General features: G+C 57.7%; 7 protein-coding genes across 7 annotated transcripts; 4 read left to right on the plus strand and 3 right to left on the minus strand.

Annotated features, from left to right (window-relative positions):
- Nucleotides 1-1,510: 1,510 nt before the first annotated feature.
- Nucleotides 1,511-3,704, plus strand: F5144DRAFT_402301 (threonine synthase). The gene is made up of 3 exons (XM_066784847.1): nt 1,511-1,800; nt 1,898-2,476; nt 2,529-3,704. The coding sequence occupies exons 1-3, from the start codon at nt 1,711-1,713 to the stop codon at nt 3,504-3,506; spliced, it is 1,647 nt and encodes a 548-aa protein (XP_066638330.1). The 5' UTR covers nt 1,511-1,710; the 3' UTR covers nt 3,507-3,704.
- A 328-nt stretch (nt 3,705-4,032) lies between these two features.
- Nucleotides 4,033-5,979, minus strand: F5144DRAFT_587503 (Metallo-dependent phosphatase-like protein). Its single transcript, XM_066789845.1, has 4 exons — nt 5,860-5,979; nt 5,030-5,802; nt 4,534-4,963; nt 4,033-4,395 (listed from the first exon to the last, which is right to left on the minus strand). Exons 2-4 carry the CDS (start codon nt 5,635-5,637, stop codon nt 4,183-4,185), a joined length of 1,251 nt encoding a protein of 416 aa, XP_066638331.1. The 5' UTR covers nt 5,638-5,802; nt 5,860-5,979; the 3' UTR covers nt 4,033-4,182.
- A 106-nt stretch (nt 5,980-6,085) lies between these two features.
- On the plus strand, nt 6,086-9,013 carry F5144DRAFT_616340 (Smg-4/UPF3 family-domain-containing protein). The gene is made up of 2 exons (XM_066791833.1): nt 6,086-6,673; nt 6,732-9,013. The coding sequence occupies exons 1-2, from the start codon at nt 6,435-6,437 to the stop codon at nt 8,518-8,520; spliced, it is 2,028 nt and encodes a 675-aa protein (XP_066638332.1). The 5' UTR covers nt 6,086-6,434; the 3' UTR covers nt 8,521-9,013.
- F5144DRAFT_587509 (uncharacterized protein) lies at nt 8,982-9,906 on the plus strand. Its single transcript, XM_066789846.1, has one exon. It carries the CDS (start codon nt 9,162-9,164, stop codon nt 9,444-9,446), a length of 285 nt encoding a protein of 94 aa, XP_066638333.1. The 5' UTR covers nt 8,982-9,161; the 3' UTR covers nt 9,447-9,906.
- A 219-nt stretch (nt 9,907-10,125) lies between these two features.
- F5144DRAFT_402378 (uncharacterized protein) lies at nt 10,126-11,087 on the minus strand. Its single transcript, XM_066784848.1, has one exon. The coding sequence runs from the start codon at nt 10,920-10,922 to the stop codon at nt 10,176-10,178; it is 747 nt and encodes a 248-aa protein (XP_066638334.1). The 5' UTR covers nt 10,923-11,087; the 3' UTR covers nt 10,126-10,175.
- Nucleotides 10,863-12,307, minus strand: F5144DRAFT_402511 (uncharacterized protein). Its single transcript, XM_066784850.1, has one exon. The coding sequence runs from the start codon at nt 12,049-12,051 to the stop codon at nt 11,065-11,067; it is 987 nt and encodes a 328-aa protein (XP_066638335.1). The 5' UTR covers nt 12,052-12,307; the 3' UTR covers nt 10,863-11,064.
- Nucleotides 12,308-13,301: 994 nt separating this feature from the next.
- On the plus strand, nt 13,302-14,541 carry F5144DRAFT_402466 (uncharacterized protein). Its single transcript, XM_066784849.1, has 3 exons — nt 13,302-13,747; nt 13,799-13,912; nt 13,960-14,541. Exons 1-3 carry the CDS (start codon nt 13,444-13,446, stop codon nt 14,445-14,447), a joined length of 906 nt encoding a protein of 301 aa, XP_066638336.1. The 5' UTR covers nt 13,302-13,443; the 3' UTR covers nt 14,448-14,541.
- Nucleotides 14,542-16,919: the final 2,378 nt, after the last annotated feature.

Consider the following 16,919-nt stretch of genomic DNA (forward strand, 5'->3'; position numbering starts at 1 on the left):
GAATGCAGCGCGAACAAGAATGGAACCCACCTCTGTGTTTCACTGGTACCTGGGGGAACGCGGCCTGGCGCCGCGGGGTCCTTCTTGCCGGATCGGAACCGTTGAGATGCTCCACTTAGGAAAGACCAAAGGTCTCAATTTAGCATTCGAACCGCTACCGTAGAAGATGAAAGAGGCCTTGGCTGTAAACCCAAAAACACCAATTGACCAACTCACCATCACCCGCCTCTCCGTCAACGACTACCTGCGAGTCTGTTGGATTGACTAGGTGGTGGGAGCCGATGAAGGAAGGAACGTGGAGTGTGGATGGGTTGATGAGCTCACAGTGTCTGTCGATTTCAGAGAAAGCACACTGGGCCCTCGCCTGCCACTAGCGGGATATGGGGTGCACGGCCATGGGACACTATTGGTTGATACATCGTTTCGGCCTTTGCAGTCCCACATCCCGCTTTAGCCCCGCGTCCCCTCAGAACATGGGCACGATTGGGGCGAGCCAATCTTGAGCAAAAGAACTCCACACTGAACCTTTTTTGCATCCCTGCTTGCCCGTCGCACACCACAACTCCTCCCACCTTATGGGTGCAGTCTCCGGTGCGGGCAACGACCGGGCATTTCTTGTCCGAGAGGGATCGGTGACATCCGGAAGCTGAGCGATGTGATGCCCACTCTATTCCATTTTTCTGGACTGCCACGATCCCACCCCGTGAACTGGCTCTTCTCCGAGCACTTCAAGCTGGTGATAAAGATCTTTGTTCGCCCGATCTCGACATTCGCCTTCGAAAAGGCGGCAGCAATGAGCCTACCTTGCCTACCAAGGTCGAGCCTACCTACCTAGTAAGCCTGATGTCCATGGCTTGGAACTCGGCCTCGTTACAGGCCTGGTGGTCTCCCTGTCCCGACGTGCCCGAGCAACAGGGCGATCGTGGATCGCTTGGATGTGTCAGCTGCTCGCGCCAAAACCTATCAAGACGCCATGGTTGATGTGCCGTCGGGTACGCATGCTGCCTCCCGAATTACGGCTCCGACGGCACGCCAAAATATTTCCTCGCAGCGGAAGAGGATAACGTTGTCTTGTGGCCGCGAGATTCCTTGGTACAACCATCACCTGCGACATGGCCCACAGTTTTCTGTTCTCGGGATGCAAACAGCTTGTACCCGGAGAGGTTTCCGTTACTAACAGCGCGGCTGGAATCCGACACTGGGCCATCTCATGGATCTGGTCCTCCACCAATACCAAAATCACGCTTCTCCGAGCGGGTTTGCTATACACTACGGAAAAAAGTGTCCGGGTTAAGACGAATGGTGGCATTTCGTCCCATTTTGGGTTCACCGGTTTCTCGGATGGGTGAAGCCGCTCGAGGTCAACATATGCATCAATTGCGTCAATTCTGATGGGTTGAGGCGCCTCCCCTGGACCCCCTGTCCATTGACGGGACTGAATGACACGGTGGAAAACAGGACCCCATTCATCCCCCCCGCAGTCTGGTTGGCGCCGTGTCAGTGCGGGGCAAAACTCAGCAGCTTTTTGCGGCCCCGCTCGCCGATGCTCGGCACCGCCTTCCGTTCAGCCTCTGACTCCCCCTTCTTCTTCTTTTGGTCTTCTTTTCGTCTTGTTTGTGTGTGTTGTCCACCCCGTTCCCGAGCAGTTGGGTCCAACAGCAACCACCGGCCGCCCTATCACCATCTCCGATACACCATAATCGCGCCAGCATGTCCAACGGCGTCCCCCCCAACGGGCCCTCCGCGCCGACGCACACCCAGTCGCAGCGCTATCTCAGCACGCGGGGCGATGACAGCGGTGTAGGTTCTTTCCTTTTTTTTTTTACCCTGGCCTAGAATGCTCGCGATGTTACCGCTAGAGAATAAATCGCCGCTGACGGTCTGAACCACACATTAGCTCTCCTTTGAGGAAGTCGTCTTAAAGGGTCTCGCCTCCGATGGCGGCCTGTACATCCCCGAACATGTCCCCACCGCGGCGCAATGGGAGTCCTGGAAGGACCTCTCGTTTGTTGACCTTGCCTTCAACGTTTTGTCTCTCTACGTCTCTCCCTCCGAGATCCCCGCCGAGGACCTCAAGGATATCATCCGCCGCAGTTATTCCACCTTCCGCGCCGACGACGTCACCCCCCTAGTACACCTACAGGACAACATCCACCTGCTAGAGCTCTTTCACGGGCCGACATTCGCCTTTAAGGACGTGGCCCTACAGTTCCTCGGCAACCTGTTCGAGTACTTCTTGGTGCGCCGGAACGAGGGGAAGACAGGGCGGGACAGGTATCACCTCACCGTGGTGGGCGCGACAAGCGGTGACACGGGGTCGGCCGCCATTTACGGCCTGCGGGGGAAGAAGGATGTCTCAGTTTTCATGCTCCATCCCAAGGGCCGTGTGAGCCCAATTCAGGAGCTCCAGATGACCACCGTGCTGGACGCCAACGTCCACAACCTCGCCGTGACGGGCAACTTTGACAACTGCCAGGTCGGTAACCCCCCTATGTCTCGAGAGTACTTGATGCTTACACCCCTTCTAGGATATCGTGAAGGCCCTCTTTGCCGATCCCGACATCAACTCGACTCACAAACTCGGCGCCGTCAACTCGATCAACTGGGCGCGCATCCTGGCCCAGATCGTCTATTACTTCTACTCGTACTTCTCCCTAGCCCGCCAACAGCCGGACTCCTTTAAGATCGGCGACAAGGTTCGCTACTCGGTCCCCTCGGGCAACTTCGGCGACATCCTGGCCGGCTACTTTGCCCACCGCATGGGGCTGCCCGTCGACAAGTTTGTCATCGCCACCAACGAGAACGACATCCTCGACCGGTTCTGGAAGACGGGTCGGTACGAGAAGCAGGCCAGCTACGGCTCCGCAGCCGAGGGCGGCGTCGAATCCGACGGCGTCAAGGCCCACGAGGACGGAGTAAAGGAGACCCTCTCCCCGGCCATGGACATCCTCGTGTCGTCCAACTTTGAGCGCCTGCTGTGGTTCCTCGCCTACGAGTTCGCGTCGAGCGCCGGCATGGATGACGAGTGGAACAAGAAGCAGGCCGGCCAGGAGGTGTCGTCGTGGTTGGCCGACCTCAAGAACAAGGGCGGCTTCGGCCCCGTCTACAAGGACGTGCTCGAGACGGCACGCCGCACCTTTGAGAGCGAGCGCGTCAGCGACCAGGAGACCCTCGACACCATCCGCGCCCTCTACAAGGACGTCGGCTACGTGCTCGACCCCCACACCGCCGTCGGCGTCGAGGCCGCCAAGCGCTCCGCCACCCGCGCCACCCCTGATACCTCCATCATCTCGCTCTCCACCGCCCACCCGGCCAAGTTTGCTGGCGCCGTCACCCTCGCCCTCAAGGATGAAGAGGGCTTCGAGTTTGACGCCAAGGTGCTACCTCCGGAGTTCGTCGGGTTGGACAAGAAGGAGAAGAGGGTCAGGGATGTGGAGAACAACTGGAAGGCCGTGCGGGAGTTGGTTAAGGAGGAGGTTGAGGAGGAGCTGAAGGGAAAGAGGTAACGGGGCCGTTTTTTGTGAGGGAAGGGTAATATGTGTGTATGATGGGGGTTGGTGGGGGAGACGGATCATGATACCTATCTCTCTCGATTGGTCCGTGGTGCAGGCAGGGTTTTGCATAAACACTCTAGAGATGCTCCAAGAGCGAGCTGATGAGTTTGGTACATAGACGGCGCGCGACATATACAGGTAAAAAAATTCAAAACTTCAATGCTTAGATTATTCGTCAGTTGGGTATCCGACTGGGTCGCAAGCAATTCCATTCGCTGTTTAGGCTGTCCCGTTCTTGTCATCGAAAATCACCGACAGAGAGATACAGAGAAGGGAAGAAAAGCTTAGTAAAAAAGGACCAAGTAAGGGGTATCAGAATACCTGCCGCTCATTCCTCATTTTGAAGCCATGCATAATATACAACAACAGCAGCAGGAGCAGCAACAACAACAGCAACAGCAACAACACACAAATAACCACGCAAGTCTACCCATTTGGCCGGCCGTCTCTTTCGTTTCTTTCGTCCCTCCTCCCACCACCAACCCCCCTCCCTCCCATACCACCAACCAACCAACCCTTGCCCGTAAAAAACAACAACAGAACGAAAAGGAACAACTACAACTGCCCCCCACCATCCAACCCCCACCCACCAGCGGCCCCTAGTGAAAGGCAAAAGGCAAAAGACTACCTAAAGGAAGTAATCGCCCGCGCCGCGCCGCCCGCCGGGGATGTGGCGCTGGTCGTCGGGCACGGCCGAGAAGATGGAGAAGCGCGTGCTGGCGTCGAGGCGGCTGTCGGCCGTGGTCGACGGCACGGTCATGATGGAGGCCACGTTGCCGCAGCGGTAGCAGTAGTTGGGCGCCGACCAGACGGTGACGACGGATTTTTCGGGGAAGTGGAACTTGAGGGTGGGGTTAGTTTTGTTGGTGTTTTTTTTTTTCCTTTTCTTTTTTTTTGGGTTTGTTTTTGGGGAGGGTTGGGGGTAGAGTTGGGCTGGGAGGGGGGGGGGGGGGGGGGGGGGAAGGGTATGGCGGCTCACCTTGTACCCCTCGTTCACTAGCTGGTGGGCGCGGGCGATGGTCTGCAGGCCGTTGACGTGGTTGAACTCGGTGGCGACCTTGTAGCCAAACAGCCAGCCGGCGCCGCGCGGGCTGATGGCCCACGTCTCGATATCCTCCGGGTCGCTCCACACCAGGTCGCAGAAGGCGCCCTCGTGGGGGATTTCCTGCGCGCGCGCCACCACGCGGATCTGGTCGATGGTGCGGATCTCCGGGCTCAGCCCGCCGTGCACGCATAGCACCGTCCCGTCCACGATGGCCGCGAGCACGAGAAAGTCGAATACCTGGCAGCAGGCCTTCCATACCGACGCGTTCCCGTACTTCTGCTGGCACTCCTCGTAGAATCCGTACACCTGTGTTATTTGGCGCGACTCGTGGTTGCCGCGGACGAGGACTATCCTGTCGGGGTATCTGAGTGGGCGTTGGTTAGCAAGGGGTGCCGCCGACGGACGAGGACCACGGATTCAAGTCCCTCACTTTGCTTTCAGACACATGAGGAGCGTAAACGTCTCCAAGCTGAAGTAGCCCCGGTCGACAAAGTCGCCGAGGAAGACAAAGCGGGTGTCGGCTGACTGCACGCCCGCATCGGCGGGTGGCGCGGAGTGTGCTGTTTCCTCTTGCGGCTCTATAATGGTGTCGTCGCCGTTGCCGCCGCCGTCGTTACCGGCCTCGCCCTCCCCCGCCGCCCCCGCATTTTTTACCATCGCCTTTAACTTCGGGTTCGTGATTTCTGTCGGCGGCTCAATATCTTCGGACGAAATCACGGTTGTGCTCGTCATGGGCGCCTGGACATTCGACTCGCCGGGCATGCCACCGGCTACGCGGAACAGCTCCAGCAGGTCGTAGAACTGGCCGTGGATGTCGCCGCATATTGTGACGGGTGTGACGACGGGTTGAATGTTGGACTCCTCCATCAGAACCTCCTTGACCATCTCGCAGAGCTGCTTCATGACGTGCTCGGGTAGATAATGGCACTGCTTGGCTTCCTCGAGCCACTCGTCCAGGCCGGCGCCTGGCCGAAGGTTTGCCGGGCCTGGCTTTGGTACGGTGGTCATGGCGCTGGTGCGGTCGAAGGGAGGCGGCATTACTGGCGCGCCTGCGGTCGTGGTTCGAGGGGAGGGTAGGTGTGGTGGGCGAACTGGGAGTTGGGTAGGTCGTTGGGTGGGGGCAGGGTGGTGCGTGCGGGTCTTTCGAGATTCAAGGACAACGACGACGAGGGGTTGGTGGAGTGCAAGCTGGACTTGACGGGACTGATGGTTCGATTAATAACTTGGGAAAAAATAATATATAAGAGAAATAGCGCTCGCCTCTGGTCTTTTCCGTCTTCAAATCTCTAATATTTACACAGCGATAAACAATCTGGAAATCAAGAGTAGCAGGTCTCAGGGACAACAGGCTTCAGGGTGCAAGTCAGTCAGTGTCGGTATGGTTGAGCCGAGATTTATGCGCCTCGACAGGCGGTTCGAGGCCCCTCTTCGTCGCTTGTGCCTTGGGTTATGCCAAGAATTGCGGGCGGGTTCGTGGGCTGGATAAGGCCGCCCCACAGCCTTATCGCCATTCAAGGTTCGAGTCCTCTGAGCTTTGAACAGTCGAGGCGCGCTCTTGCTCATCATTTATTTACCTAAGTAGCTATCATTTCCCGACGCTCATTCACTCTTTACCATTACCAAACCTCGATATACCCCCCTGAACTTAGGATTCCTCTTTGTGCGACGACAAAGACAAAGCGAGCGATCATTTGACAGCGGCACAAACGCAGCGTTCTCGCTTTCGTCCATCGCCATTTTCCAACCTCCAAAACCCCGCTAATCTCGCAGGAGGACGGCCATCTACAAAACCAATCAATCAACCTTACAAACCCCTGGAGGGATTAGGTGTCGACATGGCCACCCCCCAGCTGTTGTCGAGGAAAACAAATGGTGTAGTGGGTGGTCAATCCTCCACCGATGCACCGAAAGCCCCGAGAACGAAAGCGCCAGCGCAGGGTGAGAAGGTGGTGGTCAGGCGCTTGCCGCCGGCAATGACCGAGGAAGAATTCATCACTATTCTGGGAGAGGAATGGAAAGTTGGGCGAGGCAAGGTCGATTGGTTCTCGTACTGGCCCGGGAAAGTATCGCAACAGTGAGTCAGGGCCCCTAGTATATGTCCTCTTACCGTTACTAACTCGTATTCACCGTAGTCCGTCAAAACCATCTCAGCCCTCGCGAGCATATCTCCACGTCACCAGGAGAGACGAATTGGCAGGTCTCCTACAGCACGTGCAATCGGCAACATGGGAAGACGCGAAGGAGACCTACAACGACCCTGCCCTGGTGTCACCACCCACCGTCGAGTTTGCCACATACAAGAAGACGCCCGGAGAGAAGAAGCGCGTCGATGGGCGGCAGGGCACCATAGACCAAGACCCGGAGTTTATGGCATTCCTCGAGGCGCTAGCGAACCCAGATGCGCAGAAAGAGGCCCAGGAAGGTGACCGGGGCGTGGAAGAATCTGGCAAGATGGAGAAGACTACGACGACACCATTGGTAGAATATCTTAAGGAAAAGAAGGCAACCAGGGCCAAGGAGGTGGCAGCGGCGAAGAGCGCAAAGCATGCGCGTCAAGACTCCCAAGGGACAAAGGGTAAAGCCTCCGCTACACCTACTGAGGAGCCCAAGAAGAGATCTCGAGATGGTAGGGCCGAGAAGGACAAGGCAGCGGAAAAGGCGGCCGAGAGACCTAGAGAATCGGTCAAAATACTCACCAAGAAAGCCGCCGCCGCCGTGGAGGCTGCCGAGGCTGCAAAAGCTGTCGCCGCCCAGATGAAACCGACCCCTTCCTCTGGCTCGCAGTCCGGTAGCCAGGAGCCGCCGCCTAAAAGCCGTCGGGCGGGAATAGCGGCTGCGGCGCGGATTTTGCAACGCGATCTTGGCCTTAGCCCGGGCAACGCGCATCGCAAAGCCCGGCAAGAAGCCGCCAAGGCAGAGTCGGACACCAAGGCCCCGACCGCAAAAGAGAATACCAAACCGGGCCCACCGGCCGCGCCCGAGCCCGCGCCGCCTCCTACTCCGATTGAGCCCCCGGCATCGCCTGCTTTATCAAAAACGCAGCCGTCGGCTTCGAGCAGGTCTCGGAATAGAAAACGCGGGGTTGGTGACGACGGCACGAAGGGTAAAGGGGAGAACGGCGGCGGGAAAGCCGCGGAAACCTCGGTCCCAACACCAGCAAAGACGCCTATCACGGTATTGAAAAAGAGAGAGAACCAGCAAGCTTCATCACCACAAGCCGCACCCACCCCTCCCCCGGCGGGGCCTTCCAAGGCAACCCCGTCAGCTCAAGCAGCGACAGCAGCCCCTCCCTCGGGGCCTAAGTCTGCGTCACAAAAGCAAACCGGGGCTTCTAAAAAGGCAAACGCCCTAGCTACGCCGACCTCGGGCGCTACTCGCGCCTTTATCAAGCACGCCAATCATTCTCAAGGAGTTACCGATGCCCTTCTCAGGGAGAGCCTCCAGGTATTCGGCGCCGTGACGAACGTGGAGATTGACCGCAAGAAAGGGTTTGCCTACGTCGACTTTGCCGAGCCCAGCGGACTCGTCAAGGCCATGGCTGCTAGCCCAGTGTCAGTTGCGCAAGCCACGGTACAAGTCCTCGAGCGGAAGGAGATGGGCAAGAAGGGGACAAATTCGGGTTCGGGATCAGGCCCAGCCCAAGGGAAGAACCCACCTGCATCGGCCGCCGCGCCGCACCCTGCCCCGTCTGCGGCGAAGACGCAGGCCACTCCAGCCGCGGAGCCCAATTCGGCGCCCTCGACCCCGGTTTCCACTGGGCCGGCAATGGAGAAGGCGGGCGGGGAGCAAAGCAAGCGAGGAGGGAGGAGGCGCGGCGGGAGGGGGAGGGGCGACAAGGACGCTAAAGAGTCGCCCAAAGAGAGCGGCGCGAAGAAGGGTGACGGAGGGGGTGGCTCTACGGCGCCGCCGGCGACTAGCTGAGGGGTTGCTTGCGTCCCCGCTGGGATCTACACATGGCGTGGGCTAGTTTAAGCTTGTCACAGTTTGACGCGGGATTTTGCGCCTGCGGCAATTATGGGACCATATCATGAGCGATTTGAATTTTGAGGGGACATCCTCTCCCCGACCAAGCCGAGCCTGATAATACACCTTTCACCAAGTTCCCTGCCACCCTCCAAAGCCGCACATTGCTTCCATGTAGGTAGAGGATAAGGGCCCGTGGGCTGATCCAGCATTTCAAATAAACACACCAGCCCCAAACCGAAACGAGCAGCTCCCTCCCTCCCTCCCTCCCTCCCTCCCTCCCTCCACCAATCCCCAGTAGCTGCTTACCCATCCGCCAGAGCCTTGCTGTGCCCCCCAAGCTAAAGCTGCTGACACCAGCACCAACCCGTGCTCTGTAACCTTTGCCCTACCTACCCTGTGCCTTGGGACTGGATAGGTGGGATGGGATGGGATGGGATGGGATGGGATGAGAGGAAACCCCATCTCATCCCATCCCATCATCATTATTATTATCACTCATCCCACCCCGTTGCGGGCGGCGCGCAAAAATGTGAGTGTTGGGCTTACACTACTCTACTAGGATGAGAGTGTGAGAGCTTGGATAGGCGGGGTAATCCATGTGTGTGTGTGTGTGTGTGTGTGTGTGTGTGTGTGTGTTGGACCTTTGGTCGTCGCTACAGGGATGGGGAGGACGTTGGTCCCGGGATGCTGGGACGGCGTGGTCGTGGGTAGGGGGGCACGGTTGGGTTGAGGCGACGGATGGGTGGAAGAGGGCGTTGTATGTTGTGTGCCGTGTGCTGTGTGTGTCTGTGGAGGGAAGGGGGTGGGGATGGTTAGGTTCGATGGATTGGTTTATTCTAAGCTCTTCTGTCTCCGTGCCTATACATAGCAGGAAGTGCTAGTGATTATCACGCAATAGCTCCCTCCCTGATAGGGGGGTTTGGTTGATGAAATTCTATGGTTGGTTGGCCTTGATCCTGGGGTCGAGCTTCCCGCTTACCTCGAGTCCAGTCTGTCCCGGCGAGGCCGATCGGGGCATAAACTTGGCAAACGGCTAGCAGGAACACGGAGGCTTAACGAGGACATCCTTGGATTATGATAGATGACTTGGGATATAACCCCGTAGGATGCAGGGGCTGTTTGAATGGGGACCATGGTGTATGGGGAGGTAGTCGTTGTTTTGAGTTGCTTGCCGTGGCATTAATTAACCAAGGGGCACAGCTTGATACGATCATCCATCCACATCGCCATGTCAGCGGCGAGGAGCGGAAGAAGGCCACCCCCCCATGCATGGATGTTTCTGTTTCCCATCGTTCGGCACCACGGCATCAACATTCAACATGAATGGCATCGAAATGGATCTGGTTGCTTTCAAAAAAGTGCATTTCAACTCCTGCGAGTCGTGGTCGCATCTATGATCCCAATCCCATGTTCCCACCCGTCCAATGCCAACGGCATGATACAAAACCGAACAACATTGATTGTCGTACAAAAACGCAAGCCGTTGCCGTGGGGACAAGACGAGACATGACAAAAAAAGGAAAAAGTCTATCTAAGCTCTATCGATGCAACCCAAAAAAATGACCCCGTATACCCTTTGCTTTCCCTGCAAGTGATCCATTCATCAATGCCTACCCAGACCCGATGATGTTGAACCGATTCCATCTTTCCGTCCCGTCGTCTCCACCGTACATGCCAAAACGTAATTGTGATTTGATACAACACAATAAACAACAACAGCAGCAACAACTACAACAACAAAGGGGGTATATGCGGGAAGAAACATCCAAGAAGAGAAGAGGCAACAAGAGAAAAACATGTGACAAAAAGAAAACAATGCCAATGAAAACCTGCAGCCAAGGTGGACTCGGAACCCACGTTGTTGTGGAAACTGCGGGGTGCGGCCACACCCGCCGGATGGAGTCGTCGGTGGGGCCTCCCGAGCGCGCCGACGCCATGGAAACATGTTCCCGCCGGGAGTGGAGCAGCAAATGTCCCCATGCGATAAATTGGACGAGACGGGATGCGGTCCGCTTAGTTAAAACCGTGCTCAGCCCAGCAAGGCGCGATCTGCCGATTTTGGGCCGAAAAGGGTTGTGGCTGACGGCGAGCTGAATGCGGCGCAGAGATAAGCGCCACCCTGGTCGGGTTTGGTTGAATTTGCCGAATAAAAAGGGAGGCCGCTCGGGGGTTTCCAAAGTTTGTGTGGTGTGTGGTGGTGTGGTGCTTGCTGCGTGATGTGACATTGGGGTTCCGGAAGAATGTGGGGCTGCGTTGGGCAGCGACGAAGCAGAAGAAAAAAAAAAAACGCGGCCCGATGAGAAGCAAACCGGAATTGGCAGGAATTGGTCGCATCTGCCACGCTCGCAGCAGCACATCGCAGGGCTGCAGGAGGAAGCTATGTTTGGTGCAGGTACCGCCAATCGGCGGCTCGTTGTGAGGAATGCAAGACCGGGACCAACCGAATATCAGGTTTTGCCGCCGCTTTTGTCGCGTGCTAGGCCATCCGTCGCGGGTGGATTACCTCGCGTGCCGGGTAGACCGGGGGAGAGGGTGGGCGTAGGCGGGATCTTCGTCGTCTGCTGCGCCGTAGTTGTTGTAGTCGTCGGCGACGTAGACGGCGGGGTGGAGCGAGCGTGGTAGGGTCTCGCGGATGCTCGCGTAGGCAGGAGTGGAAGAGTAGGCAGTCGGCGCGGTAGACGCCGGGTATGCCGAGTATGGCCGTGACGGGGAAGCGGGAACCGGGGCTACAGGCCTCGGAGCGCCGTGGCCGAGGGGCTCAATGTAGCTGCTCTCGTGGCGGCCGCGCTGGCTCTTGGTGGCCGTGGTGCTGCTCTTGGCGTCGCTCTCGTCGCCGCGCGTGTCGAAGCGCTTGCGCAGGCGATCCGTCTCTTCCTGGAGGGCGCGCTGGCTCTCCTTGTGCCGCTCGCGGTCGCGCTCCTTGTCCCGTTCCTTATCCCGGCCACGGTCGCGCTCCTTCTCCTTCTCGGCTCTCGAAGACGGGTCCTTGCGGCGCTTGCTGGCACTGCGGCGCACCTTCTTCTCGTCGGAGGATTCGGAGGCGGTGGCGCTGGAGGCCGAGGGCGAGGAGGCGCCGCTGCTCTTGCGGTTGGCCTTCTTCAGATCCTTGACCGTCTCTTGGAGTTGGGCGTTCTGCTCGACGAGCTCCTTGTTGGTCTTGGTGAGGGCCTCCTTGGCCTGGTTGGCGATTTCCATCTCGTTGGTCAATGCGCGCATGCGCGCCTTGGTCTGCTCGAAGTCATTGCGGACCTCCTTGAGCTTCTCTTCGGCGTCCTCGGCGCGCGCCCGCCATTTTTCGCTCTCCTGGCGAGCCGTGTCGAGGGCCTGGCGGATGCTGTAGAGGCCTTGGTCCTCGAAGCCTGGGGCGAGGTAGTCGTGATCGGGGTTGGAGGCGCGGCTCTCGCAGTCGCTGAAACCCGAGTCGCTCCGTTGGTGGTCGTAGCCGTTGGGCGAGGCCCTCCGGAATTTGACGCTTCTGCTGCTCATATCGGCAGTAGAGCGCTGCTGATGCGCGAGGCTGGGACTGGATGTAGGCTAAAGCAGCAGGAGAAGATGTGTTGTGTGCTGATTTGACAGTGGGTGTGAGGAGCGCGCTGCACCGGTGCCCGACTGGCAGGGAGGGTATATAAGTGAGAAAAAAACTTGTGCGGGCTGGGCCAAGGGGTAAAATTGGGCTGCAGCCGGGAACGACAGGGGGCGGAACGGGTGGGAGCAAGGCTGGGCGAGGAATGCTAAGTGGTTTCGGGTTGGGCGTCAATCGTATGGGTAGGAAGAGAAACAAGGTTGGTATAACCCTTTGGGCGGGGAACGAATTTCGCTTGTTTGGGAGGATGGAATGTCCTGTGCAAAATCCGGAATATGGGGGGAATGAAGAATATAAAGGAGCAGGCAAGAAAAAGGCAGACCGACTGTCGGATTGTTGGACAACCAGCTTTAACTACCAGTTATTATTGATCCAGGACTTTCTTGGGGCTTGGAGGATGCGGCTGCTGCCTTCATGACAATGCGAGGAGGGCAATGCAAAAAAAGCGGCCGCTGGAGAGTGCGCCGGAGATGGAAAGGAGGGGAGGGTCCCGGAGATGGAGGGGGGGGTGGGGGGGGTCGAGATATCAAATCTTTCGGGAAACATGAAAGAGGTGGGTGGTGGTGCGTCAACAGGCACGCGGAGAGCAATTGGAGTCATGGCATAACTAAGGCACCTAACTCTAGGCACCCCGGCCGCCGCAAGGCTCACCGAGGACCTGGGGCCTGGAACTTCCCCGTTGACTTCTGGCGGCTGGCTGTCCTACGCGTCCTCTCGAAGCAAGAGGGAAAGAGCGCACGACTGCGGCAGTGCTGCACTCCTCCCAACAACACCTGGCGCCTCTGGCTTTCCCACAAGGCATCCTCGGGGGTTCTGGGAGTCTGGGCAGGAGCCCCACACACAGTGCCAAGATTCCATCCGGATGCCTCCTTCCACCGAAAAATTTGTGTTTTGCCGTAAAAACTGGGTTGTGTGGAAATTGCACCCTTGCGGTCTCGGCAGCACCTCGCTGTCTTGGGAAGAATGGCCCAGGGTTGTCCGGGTGTTGTACGACAGTTCTCTGTTCTCCCGGCGTTCCAGCCGTCGCCATCCGCAACAGTTTTGACAGACTGGCAGGCAAGGTTGCTGCCAGCAATGCCCGCTGTGACTTCGTAATTGAATCTGGACGACCACATCGAAAGTTGTCGGTTGTGGTTTGCTGGTCTGCAAATCCCCAAACTAGCCCGGGTCCCACGTCGACGAATAAACGTGGCCCGAACTGCTCACCTGGCGCTTGTTGGCGGTCGCGGGCCGGTGAGTCACTCCCTGGTATTCTCTGCGTCTGGCCAAATTGGGGTGCCCAGGGGGCTTACCCGATGCCGACAAAGTCGTCCAAAGACCTGGCTCTTCAGGCAAGGACCGAAGCGCGCATTTTGGTGGGTTCCCGACCACTCATCGGATCTTGTCCACCACACCATCAACACAAGACGATGGGTGGTAGTCTTGTCGTCCCCCCCCCATCCTTCCCGCATTTTGGTGGTCTTGCAGGTGAGGCCCTCCATGGCCTTCCCCAATGCGGAACCCTTCAAACTGTCAAGAGACGCCCTGTCTATCGACACCCCCCAAGCCTAAGCCTTAGCGCATCTGAAACGGTGCAAGCCATCATCTTTCTTCTCGCAGGTTCGTGAGACTTCGACAGCGCGGTGCCGATGATTTGGTAAACCGATCTAGCTGCTGCCTCCTCGATAGCACAGTCTAGTTTTCTTGCTGCGGGTAATCACGTCATCGGTATCTGGGCGAGGGCGGATGTCCTGCTGCACATCATGGCGGTTATTCAGATTCAGTGTCAGTGCAGTAGTTACTTCGTATGGAGTAGTTATTCATCCAAACAGGCAACATCGAAGAATGGGACGAACGATGCGGGTCCAGCCCTACCACACAAGCAATCCCCAACTGCTCCACCGCGGACGGACAAACTGGAGACGGGGCCACTCAAACCCACCACCCTTCGCCGAGAAAGTCGAAAGCATGGAGGAGGCATGGCGGGATTCTGCACTACGGGCCGGTGGGGTTGCCGCCATGGGGATCCACCATGCGCAGCAGCGATGGGCACACACTCTCTCATGGGTCGGTCCAGTCACGAGGAGCGCTCCGGCGGGTTGAGTCACGAAACTGGCCAACCCACAGCAAATCGGGAGAGCCAAGTTCGGGGAGCTCAGGGGAGCTGCCGGCTTTGCTTGTTCGCCGCCGTCGCAGACGATCATTGCGGATTGGCGCTAGTTACTTGAAGCGCTCTGCGCTGCAGTCACCCACCAAGTCGCGGCCGCCCAGTCAGGCATCAACCTCAAGACTGCGGGGCCGCTGCAGGCTCTTTACCTAGGTACATACAGAGGTTGTGCTCAGATGAGCATTTGACTTTGGTGTGGAGGGGCAGATCAGTCCAGCGATGCGCAGGCAGACGGGAGACTTGTCCGCTCCCCGCTATCGCGCGCCCGGGGGCAACCGCAACAGCGACGGGGCAGGATGCAGAGCCTTGGGGAAAGCATATCTCCTTTACCCGGCTGGCGTTATTGGACAATGGCAACGTCTTGAGAACAGAAACGGGAGGCCGATGACGGGGCGGCAGGCGGGCCGGTTGCTCGGTTGATGAAGGCGAGAATTTCCCGTCTGATAAAGCACCAACCCCCCTTCAAGACTCGAAAACCACCCCTCAACACCATAACCTGTGCGGGGGAGGGGCCGAGGGTGTGTGTCTTGGCACACGGAAACGGAGATCTCTCCGCCAAGCTTCCTCGCCAAGCCTCTGTCCAGAGACTGCGCAGCAGTGCGCAGGCAGTGCGCAACAGCGCATCCAGTGCGCGCACCACTGCCGGTCCGATGCCGTCGCCACCTGCGAAGTACATACTGGGGATCCTTAAACCCGATTTATTGGCCGGAAAGAACATGTTTTCGGCGCCGGGGCGCCAAAGCAACGGTTTGACACCGGGGTGAAGGCAACCCCCTGCTTCGCTCATCGCCAAGCCCCGCGGCCATCTTTCGTCATACCGTCCAGGGTCGAGAACACCGGGGACCGATGCTGCGGTAGAGTGCATCGACGAGAGCGCCGCCATGCCGTGGAGCACGGTGAACTAAGACAAGAACCCGGGCATCCGGAGCTTGGAATGGCGACTCTCGGTTAAGTCACGAGACAACCTCCGATACCTAAGACAAGACAACCTCCATAGAAAGTAAGGCAAGGCAACAGGGAGGCAAACGAGTTGATTATCTCAAACCGGCCAGCCTGGCACAAGAACTCTGCATCCATCTCGTCGGCGAACCAGGCCACATAACTCGGGGCAACAGCCAGGAAAGGAAGGGAAATCCCTAAACCGATCAATCTCGTTCTGGCTCACCTGGCAAGCCCCGCCTGGCCACCGAGGCCACCAAGGTGGGAGCGGTCGGCAACTGCGCAGTATCGACGCACCAAGATAGGTACGTACCTAGGTAGGTACCTTCCATATCTGAACCAGTAGAAGACAACCAGGATGGAACCGAAAAGGCAGGGCCGGACCGCACGCCTTGCCCCGCTTTATCCGCCAAGCAGACAACAGTTTGGGATGTGGTGCGTGGTGCGTGGTGCGTGGTACGTGGTACTTGGGAGTTTACGACCCAAACAGGACGAGGCTCACTTACACACCACAGGAAACATGAAACGGGACGAGACCCCGGGGCCAAATGCGTCGTCACGGCTCGGCGAAGGAACAAAGGCCGCCACCACCACCACCACCACCACCACCATGGCACGCGCCCTTTTTCGCAATCACTTTGCGACGGCACAACTAACGAACTGCCATGACCGAACCCTGACCAAGCAACCGGGCAAGGAAGCAAGGGACCAAGCAAGCAAGCAAGCCACCATGCCTGCAAGACGCACACGTGTAAGTTCCATGTCAAAAACAAAAAAAGGATTCAACACACGCCGCATTCCGTAATCACCACCTTTCTTTCCTTGTGGGTTTGCCACCCCGCCGCCGCTCTTTCCTGCCGAGGCCGGGGGTAGGGCGGCAGGGCAAAGCAGCCTGTCGGTGGCGTCTAGCGAACTGTCCATTTTTGCTTGCGCATGGCTGCAATGTATTGTTAGTGACCCTGCTGCAGCTCCGCACCGCAGCGCAGCGCATGCGTGTATGTACCTATGTACATATCACATACGTAGGTATCATCCAAGATGCCCGCCCTTGTCTGACAAAGCAGCGACACGCTCCATGACTTGCATGCACGTGGTGAGGCAGGCACTATGTAGGTACCTATGTACATACAGGCAGACGACGGAAAGACCGCAAGGGGCGGCAACGTCATGTCGTTGATGGGAAAATGAGGGGGCATGGCAAGTTTGGTGGTGGTGAGAGTTCAAACCCACGTCTATTGTTTTAATCTGCTTCTTATGGGGTTGTGTGCCATGTCGTTTTTCCTCTGTCTGCGGGAACGGGAGATATCTCTATAGTCATTTGGAACGGGAACCCCTGGTCGGTCACAGTCTGAGTTGCCTTAGTGAAGGTTCAGTTATGTGGTGGCCATTCTTTGTTGCTGCTGGTATGAATGCTGATGCCGGTGGGTGTGCGCCAACAACATAAGGTGGATAAAAGTAGAAAATAACGTCAAAAAGTGAAGTAAAGAAATGTAAAAGTTCTTGACCCAAAGAGAAGAAACACACTCGGGAATTCCAAGCCAAACAGAATGCCAGCCCGACCCAACCCAACCCAATCCAAGCCGCCCACATCCTGCTATTCTATCACAAAAAAGAAATCCCATTGGTATCGCTGAAGCCCCGAACCAAGCATTCGCCGATGCTGTTTGTTTGCTTCCCAAGACCGAA

The sequence above is a fragment of the Chaetomium tenue genome, assembly GCF_020726465.1.
Source record: "Chaetomium tenue strain MPI-SDFR-AT-0079 chromosome Unknown F5144scaffold_8, whole genome shotgun sequence".
Taxonomy (NCBI): domain Eukaryota; kingdom Fungi; phylum Ascomycota; class Sordariomycetes; order Sordariales; family Chaetomiaceae; genus Chaetomium; species Chaetomium tenue.